Source organism: Hydra viridissima, unplaced genomic scaffold (assembly GCF_058129835.1).
Source record: "Hydra viridissima isolate aposymbiotic clone 2 unplaced genomic scaffold, HvirCarnegie_v1 scaffold_5, whole genome shotgun sequence".
Lineage (NCBI taxonomy): Eukaryota > Metazoa > Cnidaria > Hydrozoa > Anthoathecata > Hydridae > Hydra > Hydra viridissima.
This window is the reverse complement of record NW_028324304.1, coordinates 14,410,832-14,429,731: the sequence shown is the minus strand read 5'-3', so window position 1 is coordinate 14,429,731 and position 18,900 is coordinate 14,410,832. Positions and strand designations below refer to the sequence as shown.

Below are 18,900 nucleotides of genomic sequence, written 5' to 3'. Positions count from 1 at the left end.
AAAAACAACCTTGCTGCTCAATTTACTGCTTAGACCTGGATGGCTGGATTATAACCACTTGCAAGTCTTTGGCAAATCCCTTTTCCAACCCGAATACACAATACTCAAAAAAGCCTTTGAGAAGAAACTACCAAAAGAACTCATTCTACAATTATTCAACAATCAAAGCAAAATTGAAAAGTTAAACTCCAGTCCTGAAGCCGTCATTGATGAAATCTCAAAAGAATGGAACGGAGAAACAGACATGGAATGTCAATTTTTCGAAAGTGAAGAAGACGTGACTGAACCTGAATCCTTAGACTCGACCAAAAACAATTTGATGATCTTTGATGACTTGCAACTCACGAAACAAAACAAATGCGAAAAATATTACATCCGAGGAAGACACTCCAACGGCGACTGGTTTTACCTCTCTCAAAACTATTTCTTGCTCCCAAGACAAACCATCAGAGAAAATGCCAACTTTATTTGCCTATTTCCTCAGGACGATAAAAATATCAACCACATTTATCAAGATCACGTTTCTAGTGACATGAAAAAAGAAGAATTTAAAAAGTTTTGCAATTACTGCTGGTCTCAACCCCACGGATTTGCTGTCATTGATCTATCCTCCAAAAAAGACCATGGAAAATACAGAAGCGGGTTGGACGATTTTTATTTTCCAAACGTATAAAAAATATGTCTGGATTTTATTTGCTTGCCAAATCTAAAAAAGATCTTCCCGCCGTATCAAACAGCTCCATCAAAACATACTTTGAAAGACCCATCGAGCTGGATTTAAACAAACAGTACGAAATGGCTCTTGTAGGATTCGAAACCTATCGAAGCTACCCCCACATCACCTCTAAAAATAACGTTTTCAGATACAGCCCAAACGCTGGATCGAACAGTTACACCATCTACATTCAAGAAGGATCCTACGAAATCAACCAGCTCAACGAATACCTTCAAAATGAAATGCAAAAACAAACAGGAAGCTTGTACAGAGTAGGCGGAGTCACCATTATAGCAAACGAGTCTTCGTTAAAAGCCGTATTAAAATTTGGAAAGCCTACAGCAACGACAAGATACTGGGTTGATTTCAACGTCAATAACAGCATAGGATCGCTCCTCGGATTCGATAGAAACGAATACACCTACGTCGAAAAAAAAGAAGACCCTGTTGACCCTAATAAAGTCACAAGCGTCATCGACACCTACGAGTCTGAAAACATCGTGAGAATTGAAGAAACTGCAGTGATCCGAGTCACCAACGACATTATCGGCTCGTCTTATTTAGACGAAAAAACAACAAACGATATTTACTCCTTTTACCCACAAGTTGAACCCGGAACCAAAATTGTTGAAAAACCTTTCCACTTGATTTACCTTCCCATCGTTGTCAGCAAAATTTCAAGAATGGAAACACAAATCGTTGATCAAAATGATCACTTGATCGATTTTAGAGGAGAAGACATCATTGTCAGATACCACATCAGAGAAAAAATCTCATCCATTCTACACGATCTTTTCTCCGGAAGCGCTTTCAGTCGGTAAATTTCACTTGTGAAAAAAAAAATTTCCTACTCTATTAAAAATGTACCAAAAGATCAAACTCAACATTTCAAAAGGACAAGCTGACAAAATTAAAAAAGCCATTCAAAACGAAACCGAAGTCAGCATAAAACTCACTCATTAAGACTTGAACGGAGAACATATTCTCGCTGTCACTAAAACCCAATTGAACAAAATTGCAAAAGCCTACGACAATGGAAAAGGCGTCACGCTCAAACTCAGCAAAAAACAACTTATGCACAACGCAAAAGTAGAAGGAGGATTCATCGGTGCCCTTTTACCTTTACTAGGAATGATCGGAAGAACCATCGCTACAAAAGTCGTCCCTGCTCTTGCCACTGGACTACTCTCTGGTGTTGGAGCCTCTGCCGGTTCTGCCATGGTCGACAAAATCGCTGGACGCGGAATAGTTTACTTAAAAAAAGACGGAAAAGGACTAAAAATATCCAGATTAGGATCCGGTATATACCTAAACCATTGGGCTGGAAATACTCAAGGCGATGGGCTTTACATTAAAAATAAAAAAGCATACGATCGTATTGGTTCTGGAGAAGAAGAACAATTCTCCGGACTTGGTTTACTTCTCGGTCCCAATTCGCCCTTCAATAGCATACCCATTTTAGGCTCCATTCTCTAAAAAATCGCAGATTTTCCATGAATCATAAAATGATTTAACCAAAATTTTTTATTCAACAAAAATAAAAAATCATAGAAAATACACTTTTATCATTCCTATTTCCCCTGTAGACGAAATCATTAACGTCTCTCCCACATACACATCCAACACGCTCGAAAAAGAAACGATTTTTGAAACCCGATACAGCTGATCAGACTTACGCACCAAATCAAATTTCTTATCATCACTCTCTTCTCCAAACTTAAAGCTCTCACTAAAAACACCGCTTGTCTCCATTGAAAATATAACACCCCTTTCTCTAAAAACACTCTAAATTCCGATGTCGGCTTTATCATCTTACACATATCACTAAACCTACTAGCCGAAACTCTTCTCTTTGACCAAAAAGAATAGCGCTCACTCAAACTCACGTTTTGAACGATTTCCGTTACCACCTTAATATTATACGAAAACTGGTCTAAAGATCTCACGGCGGTTTCCAAACTTCCCGCATTCATAATCGACAAAGTTAACTCGCTACCACTTTTCACCGTTTTAAACACCTTACTCACATAACTCTCAACACCCACATGCAACGATTTCTCAAAATCAAACACGTACTCCTCAAAACGATCTGCAAAAAGATCCACTTCAAACATTAAATCTATCGTTGTTTTTGTTTTCACACTTATCCCTTCTTTACTTATTCGCAAACACACCATCCTCATGTTATTGAACAAAAGATCAAACAACGCTTTCACTTCACCTGCATGCTTTGTTCTCGCTAAAAACATTTTTTAAGTAAGAAGAAAATAATTTTAAATCCGATTACATCGGTATGGACGGTAAGAAATATTTTGAATAAAAAGGTAAGTCAACAGAAAGAAGTCGACATCTTAACAAATATAGAAATAACACGATTATTTTTATACTTATTCGAAAACTATGATAAGAACTTAAAACCGCCATCTTGCAAAAATAGTCAACCCCCCATATATAACGGTATCAATGAGCTAGAACCCGCATTTTACATCTACTAATGCCTATTGGGAAAGTAGAAAAACTCGTTCCAAATTTAAACCCTAAAAAGGAATACGTCATTTATCATGAAAACTTAAAACTCTGTGAACAAATGGGATTGGTCATTACCAAAATTCATCGAGGCTTCACCTTTAAAGAAGAACCTTGGATAAAACCATACATCGACTTCAACACCGAGAAGAGAACAGACGCTACCTGCGAATCTGATAAGGAATTTTTCAAACTCATGAACAACTCCGTCTTTGGAAAAACCATGGAAAACATTGAAAATCATGTTGACGTTAGATTTGTCACTACAGAAAAAGAAGCCTTAAAATTATCCAAAAAAACTCAATTCGAAAGCTTCACCATTTTTGATGAAAACTTAATCGCTGTTTACATGCATAAAACAAAGTTAGTTTACAACAATATATATATTTAGGAATGTGCATCCTCGACATCAGCTAAATTTTAATGGCTGAATTCCATTACGACTACATCAAACAAAAATACGGTGATCGAGCAAAATTATTAATGACTGACACAGACTCGCTCTTTTACGAAATCGAAACTGAAGATTTTTACAAAGACATTGCTGATGATGTACTTGAAAAATTTGACACGAGTGATTTCAGCAAAGATCATCCTGCCATTAAAAATGTTGGGTTCAAAATGGGTGCTAACAAAAAGGTCATCGGAATGTTCAAAGATGAGACTGCAGGTAAGCAAATTGAAGAATTTGTTGGGCTTAGACCTAAGCTCTACTCTTACAAGATTCTTAAAGAAGAAAAAGATGAAGAACACAAAAGATGCAAAGGTGTTAAGAATAAAATCGTTGAAAATCACATCATTCACCAAGGTTACTACGACTGCTTAAAGGATAAGAAAGAAAAGCTTGCAACCATGAACGTTATCCGATCTCATCTTCATGATGTTTACACCGAAGAAATCAACAAAGTCGCACTCAGCGCTAACGACGATAAAAGATTCATTTTGGAAGACGGAATTCACACCTTGGCTATTGGACACTACAAAAACAGACCTCCAAAATAAATTTAAAGAAGAAAATAAATTTAAATCATTGCGGTAAGAAATTTTTTATGACAACATGGCAAAAAATATTTTTAGAACTTCAACAAGAAAAAATTTTAGAACTTAACAAAAAGAATCATCACAAAAATATATTGCGGCAAGAAATTTTTTTAGAACTTCTAAACAGATTTTTTTTGATTAATAGGTAAGTCATCGCATCAAAGCTATCACCCTTAAGTATAGGATAGGTATCAATGCGCTAGAACCCGCAATATGCTACTACTGATGCGGATAATGTTCAAGCAATAGAAATGCGTAAACGGTCATTAGAGACATGTAGTGAAACTAAAAAGTGGAACAAAAGACAAGAACTTACAAAAAAGTCAAGGAATAATTGGCAACGAAACAATTGCTTATTTAAAAGAGAAGAGTAAAATTAAAGTAAATATTAGAAAAGAAGAACTTGAGATTAAAAGAAAAGAAGTGGAAGCACAAGCAAATACAATGCAACAGATGATGCAGCAACAAAATAACATAATGCAGGCTATGATGCAACAGCAAGCATCTTTTTTAGAAATATTAAGCAAATTTTTGCCTGAAAAGAAATAAAGCAATTTGTATATACTGTTTTGTATTTCATAAAAAAGTTATCTCAAATAGTCTGAAAGCGATGGTGTTTGGCAATCAAAATATGGTGTTTTTGTTGAACCATATAGGCAAAAATGTGCATTGTGCATTAATGCACATACCAAATACATTTTGGAAACTGGACTAACTCCCAATTTAAGGTTCTTTTTAAAATCTAAAAATTCAAAAAAGTTAACAGTATCTCCAAATATCCACTCAACAGCAATACAAACTTTACTCGTATTTTTGTTCCAAATAAGCTGCTCAGGGGATATGTTAGCTCCTTTAAATCCACATTGTAAGTGAACTCTATGGGAATGCAGGGTCTCCGTAAACACACAAAGGTTCTCTATTGCTATTAAAAGAATAAAGTGCTAAATTATTTTGTAAATTTGAATCGGCGAGCTTACCACTATCATGTCTTTTCCCTTCCACAGGACCATATAGATTTGCAATTAAGCCATTGGGTGCAACTAGTGATTGGAATTTTATTCTATGACATCTTTTATGTCCATTATAAAGTATTCTTTTGTACTCTCTAGGACGACTTATTGCTCTTAAAGTTCCATCTATAAACCCCCAGCAGTTCTTAAGAGGAGCTCCTTTTGCATGAATAGCAGTAGCATACATTTCTAGGTGCTGAGTATCTAACCACCCCTGATCTAAGTTGGTCAGTAAATGGCCTCATTGTATAAATAATAAATTCATGATATGATTTGAAGTCATACACAATTGCGGTACTGGTCTTCCAAACCTTGGTATCATATCTTGATACTTGCAGGAATAAGCAAAGCGCTTTTAAAAAAATACAAAAGGCTTCGTCAGCTGAAATGGTGACGCCATTGTAGCACGTTATTTTCATGGGAATATGAAGAAGATCGATCAAATCGTATATATCTTTTGGTAAAAACCGAAATTCGCTTTTGGCTTGATCCACTGACATGTCGTCTAAATTAAATCTTGGATAGCTGTGATAAGACATATTTAAGTTATTTTATTTGTTAACATCGTAAAGTAATAACAGCTCTTCATCGTTAACTATGTTATCAGAATGAGAAATAAGTAACTGATTGCGAACCTGAGATAACTTTGACATATTAATTTTAAAAATTGATTTTAAACTGCGTTTTTTTAATGCTATTTTGCACCGAATGATTTTTTTCATCAAAATCAAATGCATAAATATACAAAAAAAAAATCATACAGAAACTTTTCATACCGTGACGTTTTCTTTGTAATTTTTGTAACGATTTTACTAAAAACGGCTACGACGACGACTTATAAAATCATAACTTTTACGTTCTCGTCGCAGTTGGCTTTTCGATTTCGTAAAGTCGGTACTTTAAAACTTCAGAGTGAACTTCTCTTTCAAAAAATCGATCATCGATTGTCAACAAAGATTTCTGAATTTGTAAAACAAGGTGTTTTAAATGTTCGTGAGATGAAGAGACTCTTAAAAATTATTGTGAGTGATACGTTTGGGAAAAAGGATTTACTTCCTTCTAACAACAGAAGATTCTACCCAAGAAATAATGTCATTCGTACACACATAGGTATTGAAAGTCAAATTAGGTAATAATTGTTTTGGTAATAAAGTAAAATTAGGTAATAGTTGCATGGGTAATAATTATTTTGGTTTACTCTATAAAAATTATTCAATCATTAGTATAACCAGAGTATACAATCAATAATTAAGAAAAACACTTTTACAATTGGGACTCTACAAATCTTTTTTTTTTTTTTTTGACAAACATTGACTCGTATCTCAATATTTATTGAAAAGCATTTAAATTGAGATAAAAGTTTTTTATTTAAAAAAAACAAGATACGTCCAAATTTTCTTTTTAGTTGATAGTACATCTTAGTTTTCGTATATATACATATTTAACAAAGTTAAAAAATAGATATTGTGAAATACCACGTTTGTTTTTTAAATTTTTATTCAAATGTTATTGTTTCAATAAAAGAAGTTAATGTTCTCTATGTTCATTTTTCTCTCTATTTTTCTCTAAATATTCATCAATTTGTCAAGCCCTGAGAATATGACCAGGTGATAGTTCGTTCAAATAATGATAATGAACATTCAGCAAAAAAATTGGCTATGTTTCCTAAGAAAAATCTTTCCTCAAATGATATAAAAGATATTACATCCAACCAGATGTTGTCAGACACTGTTATACATTTAGTGCAAAAAATGATAACTGGTGTTTCTGGTCTGCAGGATCCAGTTTTAGGCCAAAATTTCTCATTTTGTGTGGTAAAGGAATCCTTTGTACAGATATTACATGATGGAGATGTATATTGGCTGACAATTAGCACTTTTGACTGTTCTGAAGGTGAGGTATATCTTTTAGACAGCATGTTTAAAGGAAAAATAAAAAATAATGTTTTCAGGCAAATTTTCACAATAATGCAGTGTGCCAAAGATAACTTGACAGCACAAGTTTTACCAGTGCAACAACAAACAAATAATGTAGATTGTGGCACAGCATATTGCTTCTACTGGCTGAAATCTGTGCTATGTTTCATTTGAAATTAATGAATTGAGAAACCATTTCTTTCAAAGTATTGTGGAAAACCACCTAAATGATTTTCCAAAGACTGAAAAATTAGCAAGGTTTTGTAAAGAAAAAGAATTTAAGTGTACTCTTTATTGCATATGCCGGCAAATTTGGATGGCTTCAGATAAATTTATCAAAAATAAGTTTCAACATGATTGTGAACATATGCCTCAATATATTTTGGAATGTGAGACTGTTGAATGGTACTGTTGCCGATGCACAATAACTTTACAGTGTAGTATTTTAACTTGAATAATTCTTTAATATTTATAAACCTTTCTTATTTAGTTTATAGAAGTTTATAATTTGAGTAATTAAATTCAGAGACATTAAAATTGTGATTATACTTTAAAAGTTTAGAGTCTACAATATTTAAAAAATCGGTGAGTTATTATTGTTTTTAACAATTATTAATAAGTTAATATATACTTTTATTTTCTTAGAAAAATCTCATGGCTATGTATATCATGTGACAAGATAACTAGTTTTTTAAAGCAGCATTTGAAAAAGACAAAACAGTGTTTAAATATAGTTTAAAAAAAAAACATATATGACACCTTTTGGATCTTAATCAGCCGTTACGACATGAAAAAAGCTTTTATGACATAGTTGCACGGTGAACGGTGTAATATGTGAATTCCGTATGATCCATTAGTTAGGCAATGTGAACACACACAGCCTAAAGGTTGCTTTTGTTGTGTTTTTCTTTTTTCTTCAATATAATAGTTCCGGTTTAATTTGGTTAATTATTTTGCTTGAAGTTGCTTACAAGTCTTATTGGTCTCAATCAACACGTCTTACCACGCAAACAGAGAAACATCCAAATTAAGAACTAGAAATGGATTTTGCAATAACCAGACATGTCCGTGATGTATAAACTAAGGGTCTGCGTATCGTTATTGGTATATCGGTATGAACCGATATTTAGAAACGATAACGATATGAAAGGATAACGATATCAAACGATATGAGTTTGTCTTTGAAACGATAATATCGGTTAAGTTATCGTTTGAAACGATAAATGAATGGAAAAGTATCGGTTGAAACAATAATATGGGCTTTTTTTTTTATCGGAATACATAAAAATAACGAGAATACCTATATTTATCGGTATAATAACGATATTTTTTACAATATTCCAATTTTTTTTTTTTTAAATGCCAAATTTTAGTTCAAATATATTATAAATCTTCAAGTCGAGTAAAGACGTCGTTTTACCTATCTTTACCGGTTTTACAAGTTAATCCTTCCCAATTGTATATATTATCTAGATGTCTAACTTCCCAAAAATTATGTAAAGAAAAAGTGAAGCAACACTGTTCTCCAAATTGACCCCCAGGTTGAAACTCTCGCCACTCCTGATTTTTTTTACATTTAATCAATCATATGTATTAGTAAACACAATATATGTTGGTCAGAAAAATCTGAACTAAGGTCTAACTATCTATATTTTTCAAATTTAAAACGCATAATTTTTGGCTTTTTTTCTTCCAAAGTTTTTTCTTCGCAAGTTCGCAATTGTAACCCGATTTTTTCAAGTATTATTTTAATACAACACTGCATCAAACGATATATATATATATATATATATATATATATATATATATATATATATATATATATATATATATATATATATATATATATATATATGTATATATATATATATATATATATGTGTGTGTGTATGTATGTTAAAGTATCTTTGATATAATCTCTAACCAGCTGGAAAAATATGCAGTTTCACCTTTGTTCAGACAAAAAAAGTTTCTTCTGCAGTGGGAAAACACTAGTGAAGGACAAACCAAATCAAAATCAAAATTTGGCCAAATATATTCTTGAATTTTCTCATACTGAGGGTGATATGGGCTTTTGAGATTTTGATCTGATACCTAAAAGCCAGCCATTAAGGTAATCAAAATAAACCCATTTACGACTGTTTTTCAGATAAAAAATATCACTTTCCAACATGGCAACAAACTTTAAATTATCAACTTGTGCAGTTTGTCTGATAAGTAACCTTTACTGGAATAACCTTCAGCTGGAAACCAGTTAATCATTATTAACTGGTTTCCAGCTGAATCATTTTAAATATTGTGCTAATCAAAAATAAAATTTATTCAGTCGCTTTGTTAGTCACAAAACAAATTTTATTTATTGAAGGTTTCTTGTGCCCCCGTGCCTATTTATTGATATTCAACAATTCGCATAATTTTAAAATAACAGCTTTTGCATAGTTAGTTTAATTTGAGTGCTGACTTTGATCGCATTCTGAGTGATACTTTCTTTAGTTTACCTTAAAAGTAAGCCGTATGAAAGTAATTTACTTTAAAAAGTAATTTAGATTTATACTTATACAAATAGCTTGTATCGAAATGTAATTTATTTTTTACATGTAAAAGTAAATTATTTTTAAAAGTGATCTTACGTAAATATAGGATTTTAAAAAAGTCATATATACTTTAAAAAGTAAGAGAATACTGCATCGTAATATAAAATTATTTTTATGCGTAAAAGTAACAAAAAATTAATATAGGCAACTTACATAAAAACTATTTGAAAAAAAATTAGTTACCATTACAAGTAAAAGTAAATTTTTATCATTGAAATACTATACTTCACTTAGTAAGTAAAAAGTAAGTTATTTTATTTACTTTTATCAAATAACAAAGTCGTTTTATGTTGTTTTAACATACTGATTGGTAAGAGAAACAGCGTATTAAGGAGAATTGTCTGCTTTTGGGTACTTCTGGGTTATAATGTTAGGAATTATTCTGCATGTATGGGGACCGTTTTTTTGGAGGGGTTTTATAATTGGGGGCAGAATGTTTTTGCCTTTAACTACAGCAGCTTCCGCCTTCCGATTGGCGGCCGCTGCTGGAAATTTTTTTTGGAGATCGGCGCCAATCAAAAGGTGAAAGCCACTGGCAATTGCCGTTAGAAGTTATTTTGTATGCAAGAAGATTAAAAGGTTGCCTTCAGTGGTTTCCACTTGTCAACTGGCGTCGGCCGCCAAAGGGGTTGGGGGAGAGGGTTTGGGGTTGACGCAAATTTTCGCTTCCTGTCGCCAGAAAAAATGGCAGAAAGTTCAACGTTTGTTTTTACATTATTAAGCAATTTAAAGATTAATTAGTGCAGAATACATTTTTTCCAAAAAGTATATTTTTATGCGGAGAGTGAAAATCTCTTAATGACAGTAAGCAGTTCTGTCGCAAAAAATAAATTCTATTTAGGAAATAAAATATTCCGTTTTTGTGAAAGCTTTAGTTATTGAAAAAAATTCAATTAAAGCCGTTAATCAACTCTAACGCCCCTAAACATATTTCATAATTCGTTTTACGCATTATCAAATATGTTTAAGGGGGACATGAACCTTTCAAAATGTTTTGCAAAAATTATAAATCAAGTATAAATTATTTGATTAAAAACGATTTCCGTCAGGGACATGAGAGGCCAATAGATTTTCTAGTAAAGGTTTATACACCCAAATAATTTTCATTTTGGTCATCGTGGTTGTTGTTATCAACCACGCTGAATAGCAACAACCATTTTAACGCTATTAACAAGAACCACGCTGAATATTAATTCTAAATTTAGAAAATGATTGTAAAATGCAGACCAATTTATTCTAACTGTAAGAAAAGTCTGAAACAAAACCAAAGAATTAGTCAGTGTTTTAAAACAAATTACAACTAAAATTTTGACACTTTCAAAGCAAATTAGAAGCCAAATAAGATTTGATTGTTTATGTTTAAGAATATAATAGAATGAACAATTATATAAACAAAATCAATCGCTGGAGCAAGAAAAAGGCAGCAATTAACCATATCACTGAGTCCCATTTGAAGCGAATTTTATAAACCCTTAGTATTATGGCCAGATAAATCTTCAAAAAATATCCCTTATTAGATACAACTTTAAAAAAAAGCCCCTTATATTTAAAAAACAGCCCCATAAATCCCAGGGGTGTGGGGGAGCCTAACCACGGCCCTGTTTGTAAATGCTAAAATGTTTAAGAACTACATAAACAATATATTAAAAAAAAACAACAACTAATATTTAAAACAAACGCTATAACGTGTAAAGTAATCGCAGAATTTTTTTGGTTTGTCAAATCGCCGAACCCCGTATTGGCGTTTTTAAAAGACATATCTCATAATAAAATGTATAAAATTTCTTCCACATCATCATAATATAAAAATATAAAATACAAACTACATAAGTGAAATATAAAAAATATGAAAAATAGAAAATACAAACTATATAAGCGAATTACTTCCATTCTGAGTTACATTAAATATCAAGTTTTAAAGTAAGTTTAATCATATCTTCTCTTTAAGCAGCATTGAGTAACGTAAGTTTCTTGAGCTCATGTTACATCTTTCTTTTCAATAAATAAAGTAAGCAACACTGAATGAGGATTCTGGCCCTACTAAACTTGCAGACGAAGTACAAACCACTCTTGCTTTAGAGGCTAACATTGGAATATCTTTTTCATATTTGTACCAAAATTCATCAAATTTCCAATTTTTTTGCTTTAAAGCGTAATTGAAAAAAGACAAATCTTCTTTGATATTTCGGTTTGCTTGTGTTTTTTCTATGTATAGGTTGACACCGCACAATGTTGCAAGTTTAGCAAATCCATTTTTGTGGTTCATAAACTGTTCAAGTGAATCTTTAAGCTCGAATCGAACATCTGAATCTGTCTCTTCTAAAAATGAGTAACAATATTAGTCAATATGCAAATCTTTTTATATTAGTACTTTTAAAAATTATTTACGTAAGTTTAAATATATTTAAATTTAAAAACAAATAATATTTTATAACTAACCACTTCTCGGCTGGTTTTGGTCATTTTGCAAACAAGTGTTTATAAACGTTGACCTTCGAGGATATTGTCGGAGCATTGTATTCAAAAATGTTTTCAACAGTTTACTTTCTGCTTCCTGATATTCTTTTTCTGTAAGACACTCGTTAGTTCTCGGACCAAAGAAACATGCTAGCAAATTTTGTAACTTTTGTTTTGGAGATATCTTTTCAATAAAGTATACCTTCATAAACTTGAGAAGACTGCTTCGTAATATGTTTTCTTTCTCGACCATAAAAAATGATTGCAATAAAAAACATTTAGGTGAAGATTCATTTTCAAGAAAGTTAATTAACGCTTTTTGGACAAATTTGGCCGACGAAAGTGTTGGAAAATTTCTTGTAGAGAAAAGTTTAGTTGCTTCAAAGAATGGCGCAAGATTATAGTGTAAAACTTCTTGGAGCTTCCAACCTTCTGATAACAGATTTAGTTTCTTGAGTTTACTAACTTGTTTTTCTGTTGAGCCATTGATAGTACCAGGATCTATAGTAATTTTATTATAAACATTTTTAGCTTTAACTATCTTACTAATCGTTAAAAATGTTGAGTTCCAACGTACATGGAAATCTGACGATAAGTTATTTATTTTTAGCCTCTGTTTCTTAATCTCATCAAAAAAAAAAAAATGATTGCAATATTGAAGACCTTTTAACAAGAGCTTAAGTTTTTCTTAACCTAAATAAAATGATGGATGAAAATTTAAATAACTGATTAACAGTTTCATCTGTTGATGCTTCTTCCTCCTCGCTACTTTTATCATCATCCGAGCTCACGTTTTCCGTTTCATAAGTACACGTATTTTCTACTTGATTGTTTACATCGTGCATTTCAAGGTGTTCGTGCGACGATGTATTTTCATTAGACTCGATATCGCTTTCATTGTAGTTATTGTAATAAAAAGATTCTCGTCGATATCTGATGTGCCATCTAATAAGTTCTGTGATGGTTTGGCCTACAACTTTATTCCAAGATTTAAAACGAGATTTAAGTTATGACAAACACATTAAAGCCATAAAGCAATAGACCCAATCGCCTTTTTAATATCTCAGCGTTGTCTGTTGTTATTGAAATAACTTTAGCATCAATTTCAAGTTTAGTAATTTCTTTTTGAACGAACGCTGTAAGTCTATTACTTAATTGTCTTCCGTAAAACCTACGAATGCAAACTATATTTGATTTGTACTTGAACGTCTTTGTTAAATAATGCGCTGTTATGCAAAGCCAAAAGGATATAACCCTATTTTTGCACAAATCGGTTGCTAGAGCAATATGGTTAACTGACTTAAGTTTAGCTCTAAGATCGTTCTTGTTTGATAGTATTGGCTTCTCAATCGCTTTGCTATTGTCTTTCGATGAGGCAGTTTGTAAAGTGGAGCAAGAATGTTTAGAAGCCGTTGCATACCAGGTTTATGAAAATTGTTAAAAGGACGCCCATCTTGAATAATGCAATTTATTACGGCTTCATCTATTTCATATATGTTCTACATCCTAACTAATTTATCTTGAACAAGTAATTTTTTTTGAGAATCGTAAAGGTACTTAGATTTTTTATGAACATAAAAAATATATATTCGCAGATTTTGTTCAGGCCCACATACAAGGTTTCCATTCTCCGGGCACATCAAACAAACATACTTAATAGTGTTGGCAACAAATGAAAATAGGGTCTTAATAGGCAATGCTTTTACTTTACGGACTGATTTTATAATTTGATCAACGTCGGTATCAGAGTTCGAACCCACAAATTAAACAATAATTTATAAAAATATATTTCAAGTATCAGCGCAAATTAAAAACTGATACAAATACATGACTGTACAGCAAGAATTTATTCTGGGCATTTACTTTCTTTGACCTTTCTGTTTTTATTTTCAAGTTCATCTTAATAATAAATTTTAGCATTTTTTTAAAAGCTAAAATTTAAACCATCAAAAAAGGTTACAATATTTGTATTCGTAGCGTTAGAAAAGCGCTTAACAACATTACAACAAGATTTTAATAAGTTAAGTTCTCCGTGAAATTGGAGCAGCAGTTTTGGTATTTACTAGCCCGCAAAAAGTCTGTTTAAGAAGTTAATTATTTGATTTAATTTTCACAAATCAGATAGTATTTTACCTTAATACTTACTGTTTTACGGAGATGTGTGCGGTAACGGAGAAAGAAGACGGTACTGGGTAATTTTCATAAGGGGAATGAAGATGACAACAAAGTTGGAGTGTGGAAAGACCAAATGAGTCTAGTGGCTATAGTCGACTCCCTGGCTACAGGACATGATTATTAGTTTAAAATGTAGACACTTTCTATTTGTATTTAAGATTTGACATCGGAAACAATCTGTTAAATACTAATACTAGAAGTAACATCTCAACAGTTCTTAACATTCAATTGTTATTAACTTTATTTTTAAAAAATTGTCTGCGCAGTATTAGAAAAGACTATTTCTGGCGGAAACCTTTTAGTCTAATTATTGCCAAAACTACTGGATCATACTAGTACTACTACTCGGGTTTAGGCCTACCTCTAGTCCAATATGCATCGTAAAAAAAATCTTTTAGCAAAATATGCAGCAAAAAATCTAACATTAATAACATTTAAAACCTTCGTTTCACAAAATTCAATATAGTTTTATCAAACTTGGAAAATTCATTTCCATTACCAACCCACTGATGTAAAAATACCAAGTACAAAAATTCTTAGCCGTGTTTTGATCAAATTTATGATAATTTTTACGGACATTGCGGAGTGACCTCCTTATGAGGGATGTTTTAGTATCCCAACCTTTCCTTTGTACCATTTCTGTTTTATTGTTAAATCAACACCTTGCATAAATGTTATTCAAACCGTTTAATGTAAGAACACAGCTAACAGTTATACAAAATTACTTTTATGATGTAAGCTAACATAATCAAAATTTACATTATTTACATCATACGACATCAAAACTTTTTACAGCAGCGTTTACTACTGTTAGAGTTAGGATGTAGCAAAAGCAATTTTAATTACAACATATTTATTTATGTTTTAACAAATACATCAACATTATGTTGCAATAGCAAACATACGTTTGATATTATCATTACATTACGCATTGTAATTATGCTATAATTACAATGCGTAATTACAGTAAAAACAATAAAAAACAGCAAAAGCAAGAAATTTACGAAATATAACTTGAAAGTGTGTTGTTTCGCTACTATAAAAACATTCAAAATAAAGATGATTATGGTGAAACGACATTCGGGTAAAACTCTGTAGCCGCCACAATCGGGCCAGTATTGGTCCAATAACAAGTGCTATCGCAATGGCGTTCGACTACTCGCCAGAAGATTACCAGACTCGCGCATGTACTGGCCCGTTACAAATATAGCCAACACGGCGTGCGATGACTCGCCAGAATTCAAAAAAAGGGAACTGATCTTAAATGATACTTCTTATCAATTTAGTATTCAAAGAGTAACATTGTTAAGGCATATTAATGAAAAAACAAAACTGCTTTTGCAAATGTGAAACTTCAATTGATCTTTGTCGCGGTTCAAAAGTGGTGAAGTTAATAGCATTGCATATAATTTTAACAAACAAACTCAAACGGCAGGCAAAGAATTGTATTATACATTAATGTTAAGCCATCCAACATTATCGCTTTGTAAGTCTTAATCGACATCCATTGAGCGTGTACAAGGGTTTAAAAATGAACAAATGTGATTTTCTGTTATCTGCTTTCAAAGTTTAACTTGGAAGAAAAGCTAACTCCAGACAGACTTTGTAATATGAATGAAACTCGCTTATCAACAGTACAAGACGGTGAGATTAAAATCATTTGTGCAAAGGGTAAAAAAAAAAAGGTGAAATGATGACTAGTGGTTAACGAGGAAATCCAGTCACAGCCGCAGTTTGTGCATCTGTAGCAGGATTCTATGTTCCACTAATGTTAATTTATAAACGTAAAAGTATGTAGCCAAAAACGGCAAGTTGTGCACCACTATATTTAGTGCTCAAGAAAAAGATTGAATGTCAAATGTAGATTTGCTCAAGCATTTTATTAATGTTATTAAACCATCAAAAAAATCGAGTTGTTTTGGGAACTGCTAGGCTGTTGTGGCTTTTAAGCATAAATGCTTTAACTAGTTCAGATTTTACAGCCTCTTTATTTCACTGTTGTCAGTTCTTCTAACAGTATTCAGCCATCTGAAAATATAGATGAAATGACAAAACTGCCCATAAATAAGTCAACTGAAAAAAATTTAAACATATTTCTGTTTCAAATTTATCTACTTTACCAGTAAATTCACTTGAAGTAAAAAAAAGAAGAGAAGATCACGAACAACACACCTGTGTTGTATGGGGGAGATAATAAGAATAACTATAGTTGTTCTTGCTAGCTTCCCATATAGACTTCAACTAAAAAGTACACCGAGAAGTCAAAAGCGCACACTAAACGGTTTAGCTACCAAACAAATAAAAACCCTGCAAATAAAAAGTACCGCCCAAGTCAAATAACAACCAAACTATTGCAAAACAACGAGGTTACACCTAACTCAATCACCGCCAACCAAACGGTAAATCCAGAAAACAAAAAGTACACATCAAATCACCACCAGCCGTATTTTTCCAAAGTTTCAAATTTCATCTATAGATCTGCCGCTTTGACTTGAATATACAAGCGAGGACCATTATTCAGCCAAAATAAGAGGCCATCACTTATATGCTTATGTCAATGTCGCAGCAACTTTGCCTGAAGCCGTGTATACACTCGGCAGTGAACAAACTTTTATGGCGGGGAAGAAACATTTAGAGGCCCACAAAAACTGCAACAGAGATTGCTTCACTTCAATTAAAGTTGTAGGTCCTATTTTGTTGTCAAATCGAAGCATATGGTAAAGATATTTTCGAAAAATCTTACATTTTTGCACACGTTTTACGGCCGCATCACATTGAGTTTTTCTAGCTGAATTTCAATAATAACTACGGTTTTAACACCATTATTCTTGTTAATTTTATTATTAATATTACATTTTTACTAATATATGTTGAACACCGTGGTTTTAGTTCTTTTTCTAGCCGGGGTTTTTTTGAGTTTTTTTATTTAGTTTATTTTGTTATTAATTTTGTTTGCAGAAAGTTTTAGTAAAAAATAGAGTTCGGAAAATGTGTCTGCGTAGATCTGCGCAGACAAAAATATGCGCATATCAGCACAGACGTCCGCGCCGACGTCTGCGCAGACACTTTAATGGAAAAGAAAAATTTAAATTATCTGAATCAAATGTCTGAAATTATTTTTGCATAATTATCTACTTTTTACGAGTTTTTCATCACTTATCTGTTTCTTTTTGGTTTAAGCTACGTATAATCAATCGATATAAGCTTTTGTAAGTGTTTCTTACTACAACTTAAAGTGATTTAGAATCAAGAAATCTTGTATTTTTGTCATTCAAAATATTTTAAATGGAAAACATCAAAATTTCGAATTATTTGACAAATCCTGATCGAGAGAAGCGTTCTGGCACTTGTTTAGCATGCAACAAAACTGTTCAATGGTCGAAGGAATGCCTTGCAGCGCATAAATGATCAACATGTCCAAACGCCAGTGTCGAGGAAAAAAGATTGTTTTCAAAGCGTAATTATGAATCGTCACATCTAATCAATGATTCTCAGCAAGTTCCGTCTACGTCTGATTCACCGACGCAGCGTGTACATCCACCAATTAATGAAGAGCTCAAAAATGATATCGACACGAAGCTTACTAATTTCTTTTATCGTACGGGTATATCATTTCGTTTAGTCGAATCGGAGGCCTTTAAGGATTTCGTTAAATCGCTCAATCCATCGTACGCATCTGTCATCCCGAATACTAAAGCCTTATCAGGATCTCTGCTCACAATCAATACACAAAATGTTCTACTTCTGTAAATGAAATTTTGAATTCTGAAACAAACTTAACAATGATGTCTGACGGCTGGACGAACATAAGAGGCGATCACATAGTGAATTTTTGTAATAAAGCGCCCAATCAGAAGCCTTTTTTTTACACCTCGATAAATACATTCGGAATCATTCAAAATTCATCTGCAGTTGTCGCGGCAATCTTACAAGTTATTGAGAAGATTGGCTCACAAAAATTTACCAGTTTCATAAGCGACAACGCTCCTGTTATGAAATCAGCGTGGAGGATCATTGAGGAGAAATATCCACACATCTCGGCTAGCGGATGCGGAGCTCATGGAGTCAACTTGCTTGTGAAGGACATAGTTTCTACAACTGGGGCCACAAAAACAGTCAAAGATGCAGAAAATATTATCAAATATACGAAAAATCATCACATCGTGAAAGCAAAGTTTGATGAAAGACGAATTGCAGCAAATATTTCTCTTTCATTGTCCATGCCTGTATCTACACGATGGTTTAGTTATTATAAATTAATGAGCAGTCTCCAGCTATCAAAATACGTTCATATTAAGTTAGTAGACGAAGAAAGTACATTACTGAAAGAAATTCAACCAAAGAATACAACTGCTGATGTTATGGCATTGATAAAATCTAACCCATTTTGGGGCCGTCTCTCCGACGTGATCAGAAAGCTAGAAAGTGATGAAGCTCCATTGTCTCTCGTGTATGATTACTTTGGT

At 32.6% G+C, this 18,900-nt stretch overlaps 1 protein-coding gene and 2 pseudogenes across 1 annotated transcript; 1 reads left to right on the top strand and 2 right to left on the bottom strand.

Moving 5' to 3' along the window:
- Window positions 1–4,869: 4,869 nt before the first annotated feature.
- On the bottom strand, window positions 4,870–5,945 carry LOC145191523 (uncharacterized; annotated as a pseudogene).
- Window positions 5,946–6,290: 345 nt separating this feature from the next.
- On the top strand, window positions 6,291–7,662 carry LOC149888849 (uncharacterized; annotated as a pseudogene).
- Window positions 7,663–11,732: 4,070 nt separating this feature from the next.
- Window positions 11,733–13,104, bottom strand: LOC149888848 (uncharacterized). The gene is made up of 4 exons (XM_090089127.1): window positions 12,994–13,104; window positions 12,242–12,878; window positions 11,934–12,121; window positions 11,733–11,798 (listed from the first exon to the last, which is right to left on the bottom strand). Exons 1-4 carry the CDS (start codon window positions 13,102–13,104, stop codon window positions 11,733–11,735), a joined length of 1,002 nt encoding a protein of 333 aa, XP_089945253.1.
- Window positions 13,105–18,900: the final 5,796 nt, after the last annotated feature.

What these genes read in the sequence shown, in the direction of transcription:
- LOC149888848 (XM_090089127.1), bottom strand. Translation starts at nt 13,104, where the DNA reads ATGCACGATGTAAACAATCAAGTAGAAAATACGTGTACTTATGAAACG. An exon ending in AAGCATCAACAGATGAAACT is followed by an intron (nt 12,879 to 12,993) that starts GTTAATCAGTTA and finishes GATGAGATTAAG; the next exon opens with AAACAGAGGCTAAAAATAAA. An exon ending in CCAAAACCAGCCGAGAAGTG is followed by an intron (nt 12,122 to 12,241) that starts GTTAGTTATAAA and finishes ACTCATTTTTAG; the next exon opens with AAGAGACAGATTCAGATGTT.